The sequence below is a fragment of the Daucus carota genome, chromosome 2 (assembly GCF_001625215.2).
Source record: "Daucus carota subsp. sativus chromosome 2, DH1 v3.0, whole genome shotgun sequence".
Lineage (NCBI taxonomy): Eukaryota > Viridiplantae > Streptophyta > Magnoliopsida > Apiales > Apiaceae > Daucus > Daucus carota.
This window is the reverse complement of record NC_030382.2, coordinates 53,369,242-53,392,102: the sequence shown is the minus strand read 5'-3', so window position 1 is coordinate 53,392,102 and position 22,861 is coordinate 53,369,242. Positions and strand designations below refer to the sequence as shown.

General features: G+C 34.5%; 2 protein-coding genes across 2 annotated transcripts; one reads left to right on the top strand and one right to left on the bottom strand.

Moving 5' to 3' along the window:
• Window positions 1-1,800: 1,800 nt before the first annotated feature.
• On the bottom strand, window positions 1,801-7,892 carry LOC108209987 (mannosyl-oligosaccharide 1,2-alpha-mannosidase MNS3). Its single transcript, XM_017381213.2, has 6 exons — window positions 7,578-7,892; window positions 4,900-5,852; window positions 3,885-4,137; window positions 2,745-2,942; window positions 2,524-2,672; window positions 1,801-2,422 (listed from the first exon to the last, which is right to left on the bottom strand). Exons 1-6 carry the CDS (start codon window positions 7,656-7,658, stop codon window positions 2,164-2,166), a joined length of 1,893 nt encoding a protein of 630 aa, XP_017236702.1. The 5' UTR covers window positions 7,659-7,892; the 3' UTR covers window positions 1,801-2,163.
• A 1,354-nt stretch (window positions 7,893-9,246) lies between these two features.
• LOC108209563 (uncharacterized) lies at window positions 9,247-20,511 on the top strand. The gene is made up of 11 exons (XM_017380531.2): window positions 9,247-9,459; window positions 10,207-10,386; window positions 10,466-10,524; window positions 10,742-10,807; window positions 10,934-11,041; window positions 11,646-11,712; window positions 13,109-13,193; window positions 13,998-14,158; window positions 14,887-14,988; window positions 15,540-15,762; window positions 20,195-20,511. The coding sequence occupies exons 1-11, from the start codon at window positions 9,421-9,423 to the stop codon at window positions 20,326-20,328; spliced, it is 1,224 nt and encodes a 407-aa protein (XP_017236020.1). The 5' UTR covers window positions 9,247-9,420; the 3' UTR covers window positions 20,329-20,511.
• Window positions 20,512-22,861: the final 2,350 nt, after the last annotated feature.

The following is a 22,861-nucleotide window of genomic DNA, read 5'->3' as shown; positions in this document are numbered from 1 at the left end:
TACTGTGCTTGAATGGCTTTGTGAATTGTTTCAGGAACATCGTTTCCTGGTTATTAAATTATTGCGGTGATAATATATATTCGAATTCGCTCCCGCCAGTTTTGTTCCCTTTTCTGAAAGCAAGTTGTGAGTAACAGTTATTTACAAAAAAAGTGGAGTTGGCCTAATCAACTTTAATACTGATTTCAACTTCTCTGCCGCATATGTTAATAGACTGTCTGCCTTATCTGCGTCTTCATGGACCCAGAAACAGGAGTATCACTTAGGTATATTACATCATTTAATCATGTTCTCCACCAAGATATAAGCACAAAAAAATAACTAATATGTACCAATTTGTCAGCATTTTTGGGCCGACCTACATGAGTTGTTACTTGTTAAATCCGGTATGCATATAATTGTGTACTTGATATGTTATATCTACATAATGTTATAGCCTGTAACACGTACATATCGACCTAATTTACCATTACACTTTATAAGTCTTCAGCTTGCGGATCACAAAAGTGAACAAAGTTTTAGCCCTAAGCCTGTGCACAGTACGCTGTCTTAGGCGAGTCAGCTCCCTGTTCGGAAAATCAGTCATGCAAGTTCTTTTCCAATAGGTATTTCCGGGTTTGTGTTTGGAGAACCAGGGGTTCTGTGCTACATACCACAACCAATTACTGGCGAAACCGCTGAAAGTCCTCAAATACATAGACCTAGTCAATTTGCTCCAATGGCCAATACTGAGGCAAATGGGGAGGAAAATTTTTCAGGAATATTTTCTTCAGTAAATTTTAGACCTTCATAATTATAGATGGGCGCTATTTCAAAAAGTTCAATTCTGTATTTCTGTTTTATAAGGAAATGGGAGAACTTGAAGAAAAAGTTTAAACAGCAGAAATGATACTTCAGCCAGCCGCTGGATAGTGAGCCGGAGGGAGAAATCCATTTTTATGTCACAAAAGCAGATGTTATTTTGTGGAGATGTGGAAGCAAAAGGCAATAATGTTTAATACATATATAGGATGAATGTGAAGTCAATAAAGGAGCATTTGCTAGAGGCGCCATAAAACTGCAAGGATGTTGTTGGAAGAAGGTTGTAGCAACAATCCATATTTCAATAAGTAGACACCAAAAGCTCTAGCAGAATAGCATGGAAGCACATCCCAAAATGACGATGTACAAACTATAAAACTGGGAGGTCAATGGATGAGCACAAAGAAATTTTTTCATAAAATCTACCACTACTAAAAGATTTAAACCAACACCAAATGGGAAAATCAGTTATTTCGATCCATACATTGATATTTTGATTTTATATGGCTCAACTAATTTAAAGCATCGGTCTGAGACTTATTTTTAATAAATTCAATAAAAAGACTCTCCACCCACACGAAGATTATAAAACAAAGTGCACCATCAAAGCAGCTTGCAACGTTAATAATCTGACCTGATTTCATAGAAGAAGTATTCCGTATCGCGGGGAAGCCTTGTATGACTTTGAACAAACCTGAAATTACAGATACAAGTCATTAACTTAATCTATATACTTATTGTCAGCAAATCCATATTCAACTGAAACTCAAAAAAGCACAGATCCAGAAAAGGAATCGCTGTGCTACTGGAATAAACTGCTACTCAGCCTCAGGTTGATGTTTAATGAATTTATCATCCTCTGCCATACAGAATTGCAACTTTGGAGGCCATTATCCTACCAAAGCTGTAAATCTGGAGAAACCAGAATCAGAAAATCAAATGTCATCCAATATGGAGACCATTTGTTTATCGTACCAGAGATATATTGACAATGATACGAAACTGAGAAGAAACTTCCACTTATCCGACCAACAGTCTAGAATATAGTTAAGGTTATCCTGACAGATATAATAAACAGAAGATCAACATGCAACACTGCAATGATGTATTACGCCACGCGTACTGTATAAAGAACTCCAAAACCTTTTCCCGTAATTGGGAATTTTAGTGTGTTAAGAGGCAGCCTGAGGTCGTGCACTGTAGATGAGTAAATGAAGTTATCCCCAATGCTATTTGTCAATATAATGGGCCAGGATCCCTACTGCTTTAAGATACAACAATTGAACAATGTTCATTACATGGTTCCATTTAGAGGAACAACAAGATGGGAATTGTACAATTGCCAGTGCTGCAGTCAGAATATCATTCCCTCTTAGCATTACTTCTGATTGGCAATGGATGAGCTTCTGTGTTAAAAACAAACTCATCCAAGGGAATAGTTTTGTTATCTGAAAACAGTAAATATAGATACTTCAGCGTTTCACCCAAGAAGAAGGTTTCCATCTTGTCCCTTCTTCGAGGAGGAACCACAGTAACATCATCTAAAGAAGTGTAACCTCCAGAATCAACTTTTGTATACTTCTCAAATGCCTCAAATATTTCCCAACCCCATTCACGATATCTGCATGCGTCGTCAAACAGTAGATGTAACTATTAACATTATGTGAAATAAAAGCATGGAACAAAATATATAATCCAATATTACAAACAAATGGATCTTACTTCTGATCTTCTGTGATACGATACAAGACAAACAATGATTCAACAGTTTCAGGACGTAAGAGATTGTGACGATCAGCAGGGTGGATAATTATGTCATGTAGATACTTTGAACTTTTGTTTCCACCATCAGAACCTTCTTCAGAGTCCCCCTGAATTTAAGATAGAAATAATTATGAACCAGCACATTTAAAAACACTAGATGATATGAGAGTTCAACTAACCTTCACACTAAAGTAGGCTATTTCTGGAGCAAGACCAGTGGCAGTTACGGAGTACATCTCAAAGCATGTTTTTGCCAACTCTTCTGCAAGCTTCAGGTTTTCAATGTCTTCGAAAGTGAGCAAATTTTCTCTCATAGCCTTTTCCTTCGTTATACCTTTGGTAGCACCAAGTGCAAGAGTCCCAGGAAGGAAACAAACCTAAAAATTGTAAATATTAGTATTTAAGTCTGAAAATCTTCTAGGAAAAACCAACCCAGGATGTTGTGCCAGGCTTTCAGTAGATGGTTTATCATCAATATAATAGCTTAAAATGAGAGAACTGGAACTACTAAGCCAACCACAAATAATAATTTCCGAACACCTCAGATACTGAGCTCAATATATATATTACACAAGTAATGATACATGTCACTGTTATATGTGGATACATGTATCAAGGGAGAGCGATGCAAATGAGCATGAAGGATGTTATTTTACAATCACAAAGTGTATAGTATTCAAAGACATATTTTATGAGCATCAGGTGAAACAAAGAAATTAATGTAATAACTTGCAGACGATCTCTAATCAATGCATCAAAGGATGCGGACAATTACAAGTATAGCATAATAAACCTAAAACTATACTTGGATCGAAACCATGCCCAACGTCATTTTCTTGGAACAATCCTCTTAGCAGCTTAAGATAGCAGAGAAAAACAAAGTTGTAAGGTCAAAAGTAAATTTCTTATAGTGCACATGTATAGAGATATCTTACCAAGTATATATGTTACATAGTAAAGAGATTTTCAAAATGACCATTGAGCGATTAGTTACTCATTTTTTAGATATAGGTAAAAGAAAACGGAGGACTTAATTTGCACCTTGATTGGCACTGAAAACTACATCAAAAAGTTTAAACAAGGCGAATTGTTCATGTAGCTTAAAGGGGATGTATTAAATAACCAGGGGCAGAATTTAATTGTTTGTATCAATTGTATTGTCCGTATCCATATTCCTCAATCCTTCCAATATACAGAATACTTCTGGTCGAAATATCTGCTTCATGTTTTATATTAGCAAATACCAACAAATATGCCTCTATACAGACATACTTTGGTTGAGTAAAATTGAGGCAAAAAAACAGTTTAGAAATGCATACCAAGTGGTCCATTTTTGGACTGAATTCAGCACCATACCCAGAAGGTAACTCCCCAACAAAGACCAATCCGTTTGGAGTAGATTTTTGAACAAGAAGGTGTTTGACACCTTTTATTGCTTCTGCATACATGTCATATAAATATGTGTAGTTTCTGTCCCTATGCTGAAGCCATACTTTAATAAGATATTCGTAGTAGCTGTCTCCCCTAGATCCCAGTCTGATATTACTGCCACTGAATTCGCCAGATGAAGGGCTGCAATCAAATGACGAGAAAAAGGTAAATGACTTAAAAAATTACCAAGCATTTAGTACTGGTTTGGACATGCTTAGTCACTCGCTAAACCAAAGAAAAATGTATAACCCTGACACCAATATAAATTGATGAACAAATGAATGATATATAGGTAGGAAAGTAGAACATGCAAGTTAGATGAACACAAAGGCAACATCTGAAAAAAAAAAAAAAAGAGGCTGAAATAGGTACATCGTAAATTTCAATAATTTACACTAAAATAAAGGTTCCAGCACCAAACTCATGTTTTTGGGGTCAGAAACTTTAAGTGAAAGAAGAGTTTGTGTAGTTCATGATACAGGAGAATTGACTGTCCTATTGACATAAATGTGAGTACTTCAAAAGTGATTAAAATATTAAAAAAAAAAAAACAAATGAAATAGGTCAGAGAAAATGAAAGCGCAATGTAGAGAGGTAGTCAATAGTTATACGCGTTGTTTACTAAACCTACACAGACAAGAAGTAATAGGATGAACATCCCAGTATCATAAGTTTAATAATAGTAGAAACACATGGTATGCACCACGTCATTCCATTTTTAGTTTAACACCTTATGCAAGCCATTATAGATACTATATTTAAATGACCATGTTAAACTGACGCACGTCTGATATATGAAAATCAGCCCTTCCTTTTACATGGAATGTGTGGCATGAAGTTTTTTGTTTCAAAGATGGCTACCGCATGAGAAACAAGTAGTGATATTACAAGTAATGTCGATACCTTATGTAAATAGGGACCAGTCCTTCAACTTTTGGAAGGTTTTTCATATGTTCTAAAACCTTCATTGATTCCAAGCCGTACTTTGGATCACCTGTGAGATCACTAAGATAATTAAACTCAAGTTGCAAAGTGGAAACTTCTGAAGTGCTACTCAGTCCACCAGGGGCAGGATATGCTTTGATATCACGTAGAACAACGTCACTGTAAGGAATAGCAGTTGGACTTGCTGTAAATGCAGTCAAAAGACGATCAGCCAAGTTTCTTGCATTTTCTAAATAGACAATTGGCCTTGGTCCTTTAGTATATAAATTCTTGCCTTCTTCTCCACCACTTAAATGGTAAGCACTGAGCAGGCCACCCACTACACGTATCGTAGTCTCAAACAAGTTGACTTGACCTTTTTCATTAATTCTGTCAGGAAGCTGGGTTTCAATCCATGAGCCCGCCTCAAACACGACATCGTCAAGTCCCATTATCATTGCTGTGTCTAAAGCATCAACAACAGTAGCACCAAGACCACCTAAACCATCAACACCTGTCTTGCTTAATGGCATGAGTTCATCATATCCCATGGCAAACTGTTTGTATCCTGACCATGCATGAACAAATGCTTTTTTAACTTCTTGTTGCCTAAATGATGCGGTAGTGTCTAGCTTCTCAGAACTATGAATAAATTTGCTCTTGTTATTCAATTTATCAGGTGTTAAGCGAGGAGGAAGCCTTGGAGGTTTTCTCCAGAACCCTAATCTTTTACTATTTTCCAAGAGTGAACCATTTCCTTTCAAATCACCAATATCTTCCGTCAGACCATCGGAAACAGAATGAATAGAGCTTGGATGAGATAGCACAAGAAATGCCATGCCACAGATCAACAGAAGAATGAGAAATTTCCCGGTGCTACATGTCATACAGTCGCGCTTCATGTTATTAGTGATCAGATTATGAGAAATCACCTGCAGAAGTAAATATCAATAACCGCAGATTGCAGATAAATTATAGATTTGGAGAGTGTAGCTCACTAAAGAGTTCAACAAAAAACAACGAAGGAAAGAATGGGGTGAGGAAAAAACAACAAAAATGCTAAAGTGTGACTGCATCTTTAGTATGACACCTTTTATTTGATCTGATCTAACTGTCGATATTCCTTCGGTTGCTTCAAGGTCTCACCAACTGACCAACTGTTTCAATTTCTTTTCTTACCCAGACAGCTTACATATAGATATAACTCAGCAATGAGAATTCAGTAACAGCAATGTAAGGCTTCAATTAGCCTTAAAGGTCTTGCCAAAATCAGTTAAAAATGAAGTTAGTGGGTTGATTAATTAATCTATTAATAAATCAACATGGACCTCCATGTTAATTAGGCCTGATAATGAATTTGAATTACCTCAATTCAGATCGGACTCGACTAAAAATGAACCTGACTCATATTTGCATAAAATAAACAAAGTTAAACCCTATTTTACTATATCAGAGTTAATCTGACAATGCAATTGTAATAAACGCAGCACCCCTAGCCCCCTACATTAAATACATAAACACACGAGACCGAAACCAAAATAAATCACCAAACTTTTGAACATCAATTTAAGCACAGAGAATGTCTTCCTGCGACAACAATTCGTCAACTGATACCATATCAAACCTAATTAAAAAACAATATACAAGATAAGACACACAAAATTATTCCCAATTATACAAAAGTCAACTAGTTAACATGGAATAAAAGTGATTTAATAAACTCAAAGTCACTCCATAATCCATATCCATCAATCAATGTAGCCGTATTTCAATATACAAAGAACCTATATATAAATTTCAATCAAATCAGATTCAAATAGCAAGAATACTAGATGGAGTCTTTCCTTTGCTGAACAAATCTATGTGAGCGTTTCTAAAAAAAGATTAAGTGATTTACTTTACTGATATTCAGTTACAAATTCTCGTATAGGCATAATGGTGTAATACCAATGTAAGAAAACACTGCTAAGAGTTATTATAAACACACGTTTACATTTTACACTATATCAGCACGGGAAAAAAGTTTTTTCGAGAAGAACTGTAAAAATATCAGTTCCCCCTCCTTTAACCTAAAGAGAGATGACACGTCATGGATTTTATCAGCTAATAACTTTAGTATAGAGAGTTTAAATAAAAGGCGTGGATGCTTTCGTACCCTTTAGTTATAATATCTAAATATAATGGTTTCAGTTAAACTGGAGTTAATTTCCATCGTTTTCCTCGGCAAAAAAATACAAACTCGCCAATTAAAGGAAAAAACACAATAAACCTCATTTTCCACACCTCTAAAGCTAACAAACACATTTTCATAAACACTCACTGTTGCATATACTAAAACCATAAACTAACTCATCCTCGCGAAACGGCTTCTGAACTAGACAGCTCCAATCCAATCAAAAATCCGCCAATCTGTTAACTACTAACAAAACAAACTAGCTCAACAAAATTCCAACTCAATAACAGATCAAATTACAAGACAGATCACACAACACAACACAATTCACAATTATACAAAACTCAACGAATAAGCTCAAAGTCAATCCATATCAATACAATTCCAATCAAACTAGCCGCATTTGAATACAAAAAACAATCTATAAACAATTATCAATCAAATCATAAGATAATTTAAATAACCGATCAAAAACATACAATACCTTGGTAATAGAACGGGGGCGAAACTTAGCGTTATCGTAGTGTAAATCTTTGGTAGAGTACGGCAGAGATTTATTAGACATGCCGAGGGCTTTGATCAATTTAGATCCGTTACTGTAAATTAAATAATTATGACATATGTATGTGTATTGTTTGTGTGTGTAATTTGGAATTGAATTGACGGAGAATTGCGATTCACGGGGAGCGCTGCGGGGAAAAAGTCGCGTCTTCGTTTATATACACTGTCGGAGCATGTGTCATGTTTCGAGCACGCGCCGTTTGAGGAGAATAGTTGAAATTTAAGTTGGGGTCTTCGTGTTTTGCTGTGGTAGAGTAGAACTGGTGATTTGGGAAGGTGTGTTTCCACGCGCTGTTTCGGCTCGCGTGGAGAAATTAAATCTCGACTTTTTAGTTCGTTTGGTCAAGTACGTCAGCGAGTTCCTAGAAATATCGAAATTAATTCATACATATTTTATATGTTTTGTTTTATATGAATATTACTCGAAAAATTATAATTGTCTTGACATATTATTTATTCAATTCTTATTTTGTAAAATTTGTAATATGTTTCCAATCGTAGTATCATTAAAACGTTAGTGATTTTTATATGAAAGATAAATCGGGAGATTTTCGATTTCGACAATTTCTTATTTGAATGATAAAAAAATTGATATTAATATAAAGATAAATAAAAAGAAGAGTATGATTTTGGGATCGATTTATTTGAAAATGGAGAGATTTGGCCTTAAATTAAATAAGATAAGTTAATTATCCATAGGTCGTTTATTATTGTTTAGGTCCCTAAATAATAATTTATTTTTTTATATCTTCGTTTTGGAAAAATTTCATTCAAGCTCCTCTGACAAATTTTGATTGACGACTGCGGGTCAATACTGATGTGAAAAATTTATAAAAATAAATAAATTATAAACATGAAAAATCAAAATTTCACGGATTGAGTTTTGATATGTTAGTTTACCATGGATTTCATGAACATGAGTGACGAAATTTTCCAATTTTGAGTTCACTAGTATATTAAAAATTGCATTTTGTTAAGTTTTTATCTTCGTTTGCTTAAAATTAAATTGCATATTTCTACACGTTAGTGTACTCCATGTCAAAAAAATTCACCAACTGTATTTTTAAAATCACTCATAAATTAACATATCAAAATTTTATTTTAATCCGAAAAAATTTGATTTTTTATATTTTTAAGCGTCTTTTTAGTTTTCACCATGGCAATGAGTAGCGGTTACTCCCATTTTTGAAAGTTTTTTTCTAAATTAAAATATAAAAAAAAATGGATTTTTCAATTTAAAAACCTAAATTATAAATGATCTATAATTTATAGATGAATAAATTAATTAAATAAAAACTAGAATTTTGCGTTTTCAAAGAGGTTATTCGTGTTATGAGCTTGGATGAATATAACTTAATTTTTATGATTTGTGTTACCATTTTAATGGTTTTTATATATAATATATTTAATTGTGTTTTAAACTTTATTTCTATTCCTTACTTTAGTTATTAAATTTTTTATATTTAATCAAAGGATTTTCTCTTGATTAAATTTAATAAATATTTCATTATTTTATTTCCTATAAATTACCCGATTTTTTAAAAATAGGGCTGCACATATAAACGTTAAACACTACGGTCTACGCGCACAAAACGCAATTGTATAATCATAAGATGTGGACTCACCCCGACATACAGAGGACCTCCCCTCAACATATATAAACATACAAGTCACATTCATTAGAGATACAGCAATCACACCATCAAGCGTCTGATTACGCTTGACACAAAGCTGTCCGGAGAGATCTCTCTCCCGATTCTTCACTCATGGCCGACGAACCTTCCATCACTCGCTGGTCATTCCAGGTCCTTTTTATTAATTTCGGTCAATTATACACACAATTAAATTATTAAATTGCTCGTATCTATCTAGAATGAATATGTTTGGCCGCTGAATTGTAGATAGTAAGCTTAATCGTGTATGTATTAGTTTATTTCGCAACTTGATTGAAAACTCATTCTACTAAAAAGTTTGTTGGTGTTTCTACTTTAGATTCAATCTCAGTTTTATTTCACGTGATCACGGGTTGAAAAATATATATTAGATTATTGTTAATAGGATGATGATGTGATAATAGTTTGATCGCGAAGCATCTATTTACATCTATATATCTATAAATGAATACCTGAAAAGGGAATAATAGCGAAAAACTAATATATAGCGAATAAACTTTTTGGGTTCCAACATGTAGTAGGGACTGTGTACTTTTAACCTCGATCAAACAAATAAAATTCTCCGGTCCCGGACTCCTGGGGTATGCACATATAGCGAGTTTTTTTTTCCTGAGTAGGCAACTTACAGGCTTACGAATTAGTATTGGGATGACAGAGGATAAACCCTGTATGGTGCTCATGTTTAAATACAAAACTATAAACAGTTAATTATTATTTTGTGTTTATAATGACAAATTTTATATATTAGTGGATACCCTTTTTTTGATTTTTGTTTTTTCGGTTGCTTAAAGTACTATTGGTTCATGTATCACAAACAAAATTCTGGTTATTTTTTTGTTCAAATTTTTATATTTATATGTTTTCTTTCCCAACATTTAGGATTTTAAGATGTTTTATGATGTGAAGTTTGGGAGGAAGAGAGAGACTAATGGCAAAGATGCCAATACAAATGGTCACCCTGATGGTAAAGATGTTGCAAATGGGAGTGTAGCATCAAATGGAAATGGACATGTGAAGAACACATCTGATATGGCTGTTTATGAGCAGTTTATAAGTCAGGTAGTTTGTGTTAGTATTGGTCAAGTAAAATTTGTTTATTTTTTGGTAATTGTTTTTTAGGGATTTGATGTTATTTCAGAATCAAGGGTCCTTGGTAAATGACAATGGAGTTTCGTCCGCTAGAATCAATGACAGGCCGTAAGATCCCTTGTCTTGTACCTCGAAATTGATTCTTCCTCATCAGATACAATATACACTATGTCATCCTTGCTCCTATGTTTCACCAATGACCACTATTATGAGAAGAAGTAGAATGTCTGTGCAGTGTATGAGCTTATCTTTTGAAAAGTAGACCCGGGTGCTAATTCTATTATATTAGTTATTAATTTGCTAAATATGATTTGGACCTTCTCAGGCAAAAAGCTCTTCTTCCTCCTTTTGAATCTGCAGAAATGCGCACTTTAGCTGAGAGTTTAAGTAGGTAAGTGGCACTTGAAGACTAAGTATATTCTGTTGTAGCTGTGGCTCTTGCAACACAATGCATATATCAAACAAAAGGTCTTAACTTGGTTGCTGCACATATCATACTTATGTGCCGTCTTTACAGGGATATCATACGCGGTAGTCCAGATGTGAAGTGGGAAAGCATAAAAGGGTTAGAGAATGCTAAGCGTCTGCTTAAAGAAGCAGTTGTCATGCCTATAAAATATCCCAAGTAGGTTGTCTCTGACCTTAAGTTCATTACCTGATTTTGCTTTATGCTGTGCGAGACTCGAGAGTTAGTTTTACATTTCTGTCCATTATAGAGTTATGAGTTGCGACCCTTTCTGAAAATCCTTATTATATTTGTTTTAGTTACATGTAACTTTTTCTTTATTCTTTAGATTTATTTTCTAACTGAATTCTTCAGTAGCAATTATTTCTTAGATAATCTTAATATTCCTCTAATTGATTAATAGCTCCGGGTTTAATGTCAAAGCTGTATGCATGCTGTGTTTGAGAATGTCTCTTCACTATAGTATAATGCAATGGAGTTTATCAATTCCCAACCAATATGTAAATATGTTCAGAACTGGAATTTTATAAGCCTATGATATGTATCAGAAAGCTTATGAATACAGCTTCTAAAACTTTACTTACCATTGGTTCTGTTCTATTGTCTATTTTATATTCATGATTTAGTATGATGCTGTGGTCATTAGTTTCTTTATTGGCAAATGTCTTTAGGGCCTAGTTTCTCCTAAATAAGCTAAATATGTCGAACATCTACGACTACCAGTTTCCGTTGACGAGGCTTATAATTGCCTGTTTTGTTGTAGGTACTTTACTGGTCTTTTATCGCCATGGAAAGGTATTCTCCTTTTTGGCCCTCCAGGAACAGGAAAGGTGTGTAGTATTCCTTTTTCTTCTCTATTGACAATATAAATGCTGATATTCTCAGTTCTAAGTAATTATTTGTTACTGTAATTATAAGGAATCCTATATATATATGTGTGTGTGTGTGTGTGTAGGGTGCTACTCCACTAAAAACCTCTCTTCGAATAAAAACTAAAAACGAAAATAAAAAACTTATAAATCACATCGAAATATATTTAAATATGGTCTGGAAATTGATTGTTGGGAGATGATGAAAAATACAGTGAAGTCGGATTTCAAAAAAAGTGAAACGATTGACGGGAAAAATCATATTAGAAATGGAGGGAATCTGTGGAATCATGTGTGGGAGGGTACATGTTTATTGTGTGGTAAATTCTAGGGGGGTCATTAGATTAGATTGATCTAATGGCTTAGATTAATTTGTAGTTTGTATTTTGCTTTTGGTGAGTACTAGTTTCCCGCAAACTAGTACTCACCAATCATGCAGTCATCTTGGGTGTCCCATGATAGTGGTTGGCTCTTTATCTCTCACCATTATTTAATGTGCATGTCTAATCGAAAGGGGCACGCCCTCAAGTTTTCAATCCAATCTTTAAACATCAAAGGATGCTAGTCCACACACTTGGTGGAAGAGATTGATACTCTACTTCAAGGAGGACACAGACTGGGGGAACACTCACGCTCATGACCAGACCTAGGCAACCTCCCTTTGCAAGGATCACCTGTCAGTCTTTCTTGGCATGGCCACCTCCCTATGCAGGGATCTTCCTTTAGCCTTCTTTATAAGGCATCATTCTTTAACCCCCTTTTTATGGACCGATTCTTTAAACTTTCCCGGAATAACCGAACAATAAACCCTTCTTTGAGGTGGACACCTCACACATGTCGTGAACATAGCATTATTATTTATGAATAAAAGATATAAAAGGTTGGAAGCATTCACTGGAGGAGGAAAGATGTGTTGTTTTATTATTAAGAGATAAAAGGTTCGAAATAAAGGTTGAAAGAGGAAGGAGTAATATAGAGTGGATTATATGAAGGTTCCTATTTTGTATGAATAAAGAAGTAATAAGGTTGAAAACTATTCTGCTATACTCACATGGATAGACATACACGGTGTATTAATATCAAGTATATGATATATGTGTAACTGGCCCTTGGTCACTAACCCTGTGAAAATGGCGTGTCTCTTCCTTCATGCAAAGTGAATGAATGACACACTACCGCCAGATCCTGATTCCGGCCATGAACCTCAATTAGAATCTTGTTATCAACACTCTTTGCAGTACATTAAATCATGACGCACGTCAACAGTAATACTTTTGTTAGCAGTACATGTGGTGCATATATTCATCCTCTTAGGTTTTATTGATTTATATAAGCTGGTTATATTTTTATGTGGCAGACAATGCTTGCCAAGGCTGTTGCAACAGAGTGCAAAACTACATTTTTCAACATTTCAGCATCATCTATTGTTAGCAAATGGCGAGGTATGTTGCAGAGTGTCTATACTGTGTTTAGGACCATGATTATTAAATGACTGATCACGCATACTGTGTTCATTTTTTCTATTTTCTAAAAATACGTAGTCTTCCTCTTCTTTTTTTGTTGTTGTTGCATTTGCATGTACACCTAAAGCTTGTTCATTGGTTATCTTTATGTATTTGTAAGATTGAGTATTGGCAATCAAGTAGAAGTTCAGTGGCTTGAATATATGAATTAAAAAGATGAGGTACAGATATATTATCGAACTTCTGTTGTATCTCACATTATTTTTTTACTTAATCTACTCAGCTTGGGTTCCACCAAGGCCATGCAAGTGCCTTAGTATCCAAATTGTTTTCCCTCATACTCGAGGAGTGCAGAGTCTGTCCATGCATCTAGGCAATGCAAGCCAGCGTTCTATGATGATAAAAGAGTAAAAACTGTAGGGTGTCTAGATACTAGGGTTTTATTTGTGAATCAGATGTGGTGCTTAGGATTATGGCCAGTTCCATAGAGTATCTGTTATCATTATCTAAGTAATTGCTCAAGAAAAGGCTCAACATATGGTGTTAGAGATTGTGGAAATATGGTATTACATGAATACGGGGTACTTCTCGGTGACAGTTGTTCTTGCAGTCATTGTTATTTTCTTTGCATTACCGTATGCCTCTCGTCATATGTAAAGACTGTTATTTATATAATTAAGACTATAAATAAAGATATCTCGTTAATGTTTAAATGAACATTTTATTATTCGACACAAGATAATAACAATTTTACTATAATTCTGATCATGTTTGGCATGGCAGGTGATTCAGAGAAATTGGTGAAAGTACTTTTTGAGCTTGCTAGGCATCATGCACCTTCCACTATATTTCTTGATGAAATTGATGCCATCATTACTCAACGAGGTGAGGCTCGCAGTGAGCATGAAGCGAGTAGGCGACTGAAGACTGAGCTACTCATACAGGTTATAAATTTTTTCTTCTAGTGCTATTCTATGTACCGACTTGTATATTTACTTAAAAATTGAAACTCGTGATGTAGTTACATTCAGAATTTTAGTGATTATTGCATTCATATGCTATTTTTATCAATTTGTTATTTTGTTTCCAGAATTCTGTTATAGAACCATTAGGCATTATATATAGATGAAAATTTATCCACAAACTTTATGAACATCCAGAAGGAACTTCTCCTGAATTCCTGATGATCTGAGCCTTGCAACTTGCAAGCTACAAGACCTTATTACATAATAATATAGAGAACAGTATTGTAATGATTTTTGAAACATCATTAAGTTTACATGGCCTGATATAGAAAAATAAAAGTAACCTTATGCAAAGTAGATAAACCAGCAGATTCAAACACAATGTTGGAAAAGGTATTTAATCTAATCCACTTTAAATAAGTTTTTGTTGTTTTGTCTATCTGCATAGTCCACATATCATTGAGAGTCATATTGGCGCTGATACATCAAACAGACTCATATTTAGTTTAAGTTGCAATCATCTATGTGCTCATATGAATGACTATACATTATGGGGGCTTATCAATAACCTCTTATATAGTTATATCAGAGTAGGTAGTTTTAGTGAAGATAAATATATCAAATTTCATAATTTATTTTGAAAACATCTATGATAGTGTAAATCATAATGCTTTAATTTGAAAGATTCAATATGGATAAGATTGCAGATGGATGGATTAACAAAAACAAATGAGCTTGTTTTTGTCTTGGCGGCAACGAACCTCCCTTGGGAACTAGATGCTGCTCTGCTCCGTCGTCTTGAGAAACGGGTATAACTCTAGCTGGCTGTTAACTCTATATTTCTAATGATAGTTAATAGATATTAAAAATTCAAGTCAATCCAAAGACTTTCATGTATTTTGGAATTTGGAATATTAAATTACTTTATGAATATTTGTTCACTATGAAAACACAAAAAGAATATCGCCTATTTACTGAGTACATGACCGGGGTTTGCACTAGAAGAAACTGTCTTAGCTTGAACTTGCTTGCTTTAATGCTTCTTGCATATAGTGTCTGCACATGCATCTTGCTACTAGCAAGTACATGAACAGTTAGCTATTTCTTTTATAGAATTGGGATATTGTGGAAACTTAAGGACCTTAAACTCTTCTTTTTTAAAAAATCAATTTAATTTGGTTATGGTTACAAGATTTTAAGGTATGCTGTGATTTTTTTTTTGTCACCACATTTGTCTTACCCGAGAGTAAAACATCAATGTGTTAAATCCAAATAAGCATATAACGTGATGACATGAAGTATTATTTATAATTAAAGACACTTTATTTATCTGAGATGTCTCTTTTAAATCTAATTCAAGATCCTTGTTCCACTTCCGGAACCAGAAGCAAGAAGATCCATGTTTCAGGAATTATTGCCCCCTGCAGTTGATGCGGAGAAACTCCCATATGATTTAATGGTCGAAAAGACAGAAGGCTATTCAGGTTCAGATATACGACTAGTGTGCAAAGAGACTGCAATGCAGCCCCTGAGACGGTTAATGACATGCTTGGAGGAAAAACAAGAAGTGGTGCCTGAGGATGGTATGTCATCTATGCTTCATATCCTAGTAGTTAAGGATTTTGAATCCGAAATAAAATGCTTGTGGTTAAAAATGGTAAGTACATAGTAGCTGAAGGACGGCATAGACATTCTGTAGCATATCATGAATAGTCCATCCTTTAGAAAATTAATAACAATGCACAGACCATAGATGTCAATTCACAGGAGTCTGACCAAATTAGATGAATGCAGAAACATATGAAAATCTTACTAGTGGAGGAGTAATTGTTAGCATACTTTATCAAGATAAAAAAAAACTTTTCGATTAATTTGTTGTAACAATACATAAGTTATTTGTCATGCCTTCAATGTATGACAAAGCTATTTTTGGTGTTTTCTGTGTTTATGAACTGAAATAACAGGAAATCCAGTAGTAGAACAGTAGATTATAGCTAAGCAGAGGTGAATTGAGGCAGAGAGATGGAGAATTGAGAGAGAAATGAGAGAGAGAGATCAGATCAGGAGAGAGAGACAGAGTTTAGAGAGAGAAAGAGAGGGAAAATCAGTTAGAGAGAAGAGAGAGAGAAACTTGGAGAAGAAGTTGTATTTCATAATATGCATAATCTCATTTACAACTCCACACTCCTATTTATAGACAACACACAAGTACAGACACATGACAGCTGGACTAGCTAGACTTAACAGAATTAATGGGAAAATGACTATACAGCCCTTACTACACCACTACTCCTCACTACTAATATGCTACTGCTATTACTGATTCATACTAATAGTAATACTACTACCCATTTCCTGACAATCCTTCCCCCTTAAAAATAACCATGTCCTCATGGTTGATCTTTCCCACTCCACTTATGTATATGATAATGCCACCTTTCTGCCCTCCTGGATCAAAGATGGTTATTGTATACTTTCTTCTCCAAGCTTCAATGACTTCAGTCCTCATTAGTTGTACAATCATTCCATCTCTCACAGGATCATATTGTTGATTATTTTCAATCAAAATCATATCAGCTCCTGCACTCCCTTGGACATTCTGACTTTGAACTCCAGCTAAATTGTAAAGTTTAGTGTCAAACACCTCCTTGTGCAATTGAAAAGGTTCCTTCTTTTGTTCAGTTGCCTTAGCTGGCAGCTTGGATAATGACTGAAGTAATGTCTCAAGCAACATATACTGAACTAGTAAAATCCCAACAAGAACAGCAACTAGAACACCATGAAAGCAACTTAATCTTCCTCCTGGATCAAATATACATATGGCAACACTGTTACTTAATCCATGGTATTCAGGTCCCCTTGACTTGTGCATTTCAAGTCTGCCATTTTCCAGCACCATATTTTGGCACTTGTAGGGTAGTACAACCCCAGTTCTCCCATAATCAACCTTTTTCTGATGGCTTTCACTAATAATATTGCCAAACCCATAATCACCCTCTTGTTGACTATTCTGGCCTTGGCTTTGCAATCTATCTGCATTCCCAATCTCAAAGATATAGACCTTCCATTGCAGTTGAGATGGTTCCAGCAATAGCTTCTCCATGACTAGAAAATCCAAACTAGTATCCAACCAGTACCTAAGTTGATTGCCCACAGAAACTTTTACTGCAACTTCTAGTTTCACTTTACTTCTGTTCATATCTTTGAACTGGTTGTAAACACCTTTCGATGGCTTATTTTGCACCTTTCTGCTTGTAGGAATGATTGATGACAATTCTTCTAACTGGATTGTCATCTCAGATTTTAGATTGTCATTACCCTTTCCCTGTTGTAAGTCTTGTATGTAGACAGATCCAGCCAGCTCCATTGAGCTTACATTTGTGCAGATTTCATAGTTGCTCATCAGCTGATTACAATTGGCAACCATTTCCTTCATTGGTTGAGAATTTACATCTTCACCTGACAACAACTCTTCTGTATCTAACACCACCTCTCCAGGTGTATCCTCCTTTAATATTTCTTCATTCTTATCAGAACTTTTCAACTGTAACAAGTTGCCCTTAGCAACTATTTGCTTCTCCTTATCTGGTGCCTTAGTGACTTGTTGGTTTTCTTTCTCATTACCGCTCCTTATTTGCTCTAGATATCTAGCCATCTGATAAGCTGCTTCCCTAGTTGTAGGAGTAAGAATTCTAATATCTTGCTGAATCTCTTTCTGCATTCCTCCAATGAAGCTCTCTAGGAAATATGCATCAGTCAATGAAGGAATCTTCTCCCTTAATTGCACCACATACCCCTCAAATTCATTGTAGTACTGTTCTAGGGAATCAACTTGCTTAAGTTGATTGAAATTCTCCATAAGTAACTCCTGATCCATCAGTCCAAACCTCTGAGTTATTTGTTCAGCAAAGTTTTTCCACTCACAAATGGAATTATGAAGGGAGTAGATGTGGTACCAACTCCTGGCAGTTCCTTCCAAATGCATTCCTGCAACTGTCACTTTCTTCCTCTCATTGACTCCAAATACCTCAAAGTACTGATTACAGTCCTGTAACCAGTCTTCCACATCATCACCTTCACTGAACTTAGGGAAACTGAGCTTAAGATGTTGTAAACCTTGCACATTTCTTGTGCTACCCAGTGATGCTTGCTTCTTAGCTTTATCAGCTGTTGTTTTCAGGAATCTCTCCATCAGTTGCTTTGCCACTGCAATACTAGACTCCAGCTTTACAAGCTTCTGTTCTAAAGCTTCCTCATCATCCTTAAGCTGTTGCCTGAGTCCTAACACAGCCTTATCAAATTCTGTGTCCACACCTTCATAAACTACCATGTCATTCATCATGCCTCACAGATGACTTCAGTTTCACTGAATTGTCTCAATTACTTCACCAAACAGCAATACAATCTCCCAAAACACACAAATCTCAACAACAAATACTCTAACAGTATATACTAACAAAAACGACTGTAATCTATAGAATCTTAACAGTAAACTCCAAAGCAATCAACAGAAATCTCAGATCTAAAAGAAAAGTCACAGAACAGAGTACCTGGACTGTTTTGATCAATTCTACAGATTTACTTATGCGATTGCAGTGATTCCACAACCGTTCCAGTCGTTTTGAGTAGCACAGTGAGATAGAAGCAGTGGCTGGATCTAATTTAAGTGCTCTGATACCAATTTGTCATGCCTTCAATGTATGACAAAGCTATTTTTGGTGTTTTCTGTGTTTATGAACTGAAATAACAGGAAATCCAGTAGTAGAACAGTAGATTATAGCTAAGCAGAGGTGAATTGAGGCAGAGAGATGGAGAATTGAGAGAGAAATGAGAGAGAGAGATCAGATCAGGAGAGAGAGACAGAGTTTAGAGAGAGAAAGAGAGGGAAAATCAGTTAGAGAGAAGAGAGAGAGAAACTTGGAGAAGAAGTTGTATTTCATAATATGCATAATCTCATTTACAACTCCACACTCCTATTTATAGACAACACACAAGTACAGACACATGACAGCTGGACTAGCTAGACTTAACAGAATTAATGGGAAAATGACTATACAGCCCTTACTACACCACTACTCCTCACTACTAATATGCTACTGCTATTACTGATTCATACTAATAGTAATACTACTACCCATTTCCTGACATTATTATAATTTTGTATAGTGTTTTCATGTTTGTAAAAATCTTAAATCGGAAATAATCAGTTGACCTGCCGATGAAGAATTCTTCAGCGGCTGACCGGAAGGATTAAGCGAAGTAATAATCGGATGTATTTATATGTTAGCCTTTATAATTATACTATTTAAGAATAAACTATGGAGATCAATCGGATTTTAAAATCAAATCGGTGAAATATTTTTTTAAGGACTAGTCGGGAATTTGTAATGAATCGCGGTTTTTTAAAACATTGACTGTTTGTGTATATAATGATTTGCACTGGATTTATATTTCTTTTGGTCCACAATACACGGGATTATTTTAGAGTTAAAATAGGTAATTCTAATTTGGGTTGGAGTTTTTTTAGACATAAGAGTAGTAGTTGTTTGTATGACAAACTAATATAGAAGTCTAAAGGAATTTTTAAGTTAAATAACTTAAATATGTTTTATAAATAAAATTCGTTATTCAAATATCTAATTTATTTTATGTTCTCAGATCCGCACAAAAGCTCTGCTGACTCCCTATATTTATATGATAGAAATTTTATAGAGTTAATTCATATTTATGTGATAGGAATTTTATGGAGTTAATTTCTCAATTAAATTGTTCCGGTTTTAAAAATTAAAATGTTTAGTTATATTGGGATAGAATTCTATATCATGAATAATCATTATGTAAAAAAGTCATGACCAATATATATGTCTTATATCTTTTCATAGGAATATAATAATGATATAATAATAATTAAATATAATATATGATGACCAAATTTTGGTACTTTGGTACTTCTGATGTTCCCCTGAAATGTGATTTCACTTATTAATAGACGGTATTGATTTCTTTTGCAAGCAGAATTGCCGAAGGTAGGACCAATAAGGCAAGAAGATATCATGGTAGCTCTGAAGAATACGAGGCCCTCTGCTCATATGCATACTCCTCGATATGAGAAGTTTAACAATGACTATGGCAGTCAACTCCTCCATTGAGACCACTAGTAGAGCTCACATGTGTTTTTTTTTTTCAATCTTTACCAATTTGGGTGTCATTTTTTTAGGCAGAAGTAACATTTTTGTTTGTTGTTTGTGTTGGAAGGGTAGTGGGATTTATTCAATTGATATTTATATATATATATTACAAGAAGAAAACAAAATTAGTATTCTTTTCTTCCAGAGCTGCTGTTCTGTGCTTTATACAGAGGCACCTTGTTCTTCTTATTCTATTATTTCTCCCTTTTGAATACATCATGCATATCAGTATTTATAGCGGAAATATTCCACCATTCTAGCTTGGCCGATTGGTCACATATTTATTATTACTAATTCTGTATACAGTACCATAAAATACTTTCATTTATTATCCTAACAGCTAAGCATAGCAAAGTAAGTCTGATGGGTTTTGACACTCACCCTTAAACGCGATTTTGCATTCCCAGTTTCTATTGTTTAGTGGTTTTGTAAAATTATTTGCTAATTGGTCTTCAGCTCGGCAATGCAACAGTTTAACAATTTTGTTGTTTGCTTATTCTCGCCCAAAATAATATTTCATATTTGTGTGTTTATTCCAACAATGAGATGCGATGCTGGATTAATCCATATACATTGTGATAGAACCTTCTCTTGTTAAATTTATCTCAATGTATTCTAATCATAAAACTTGACACGTGCATGCTGCTACTGGTGTATATTCGGCTCAACATCCCGATAGTATTCGGCTCAACATCCCGATAGTAAATATTTGTCACTTCTTCAATTGATTATGAAAATTCCACTTGCTATTGTAATATATTCCGCTCAAAATCATGAAAGCGTAACTATTTGTTCCTTGTTTGATGACCATGAAAATACCGTCAAATGGATATGAAATACATATCCAGAAGTGCTTATCCCATAGATCATCACCAAAATCACCATTTACTGGCAACTAACTTCGAATCTTACAGGTGTGCGTAAAATAAATCATAATCAAGTACTCCCTCCGTCCCAGTCAATAGTATACATTGGGGGACGGGGGCGCGGCACGGACTTTAATGCTTCAGTATAGCATAGTTCTGTAAATTATTTTTAAAATTTTCTTTTTCTGTATAAAAGTATAACATTTATACTTTTATATAAAAAAAGAAAATCTTAAAAATAAGTTGTAGAACTATGTTTTATAAGTGCCTTAAAAAGCGTGTCGAGCAGTGAAAAAGAAACGTATACAATTGACCGGAACAGAGGGAGTAGGTCTTTGACGTATCTCAAAATTATTTTTACTTTAGTGAAGTGATCTTGCAGTTTAGGTTTCTCCATGTACTTCTTAGTCGTCCAACTACGTATATTATATCTGGATGAGTGAATCGAATATTTCAGCCTTTCAACCTGTTGAAAAAATGTCGGATTTTACTGATTTTTATTCATTTAGTTCCAAACTTCATTATTATGTATACTTCATTTTACACTTGTTTAGTACTCCCATCTTTATTTTGTTCTGCTTATTTTGTTTTTAACACAAAGATCTCGTCTTTATTTTGCTTGACTTATACTCGAAGTCATTTGATCAATATCCGTCATTTCAAATTAATGTGTCATATTCTTTAAGCTCGTTAAACAAGTTGCTTTTGATAAAGATCATGGTGTCCTCGTATAAACATACTAAATATGATGATATTTCTTCTGAATTTATTTTTATGTAAAAGAGCACGCTCGTATAGTATTCCTGAAATTATTATCCAAATTTCAACTCATTATAATATATTTCTAACTGGCAGACTTATCTTCATGGTCTTTTTGAATATATGTGATAAGTTGCTCAAAATTGACTTTTTCTTGACATTGATTTGAAAGATCTTCCATCTCCTCTTTCTGCAATGGAAGAAATATAAAAGGTTTGAAAATATTGAAAGAAAAGAACTAAAAAAGAATAAGAGAGAAAAAGCTTATAAGGACATAACGATGGTCTCTACTCTACTGATATAATATAGAATTCCTGAGGCCATCGATTACTCCGTCTATCTATCTCATTTCTTTACGTTACTTTTCGGCACGTTTTTCCACGCTCATTTAAAGTATAATTCCATAATATATTTTTTAATTTTTTTTTCTCTGAATAAAAGTTTGATATTTATACTTTTATTCAAAAAAGAAAATTTTAAAAAAAGTTATGAAATTATACTTTATAGGAGTCTCAAAATACATGCAAACACTGTACGTAAACTATTGAGAGGGACGGAAGGAGTATTATAGACCGTTTTTTTAAAAGAGCATGCAATAGATCCAAATGACCGGCAACTAAAAATCTAGTTGGAGCTATTTTTGCGAGAGACAACCCAACTACTATAACGCTTATCAGAGAAAAATGAAGGTAGGAAGGACCATTTTTAGTTGGAGCTTTGATTTTTGCCGGCATGCAATTACTATTCACCAAACAACATTAACACACTGTCCTGTATTGTCACCGTTTCAACAACATGATAGCTGCTCATCCAAGTACACGCACGTCACAGTCTAGCAATAACTTTGAGTAAAATAACAACTCATTTTA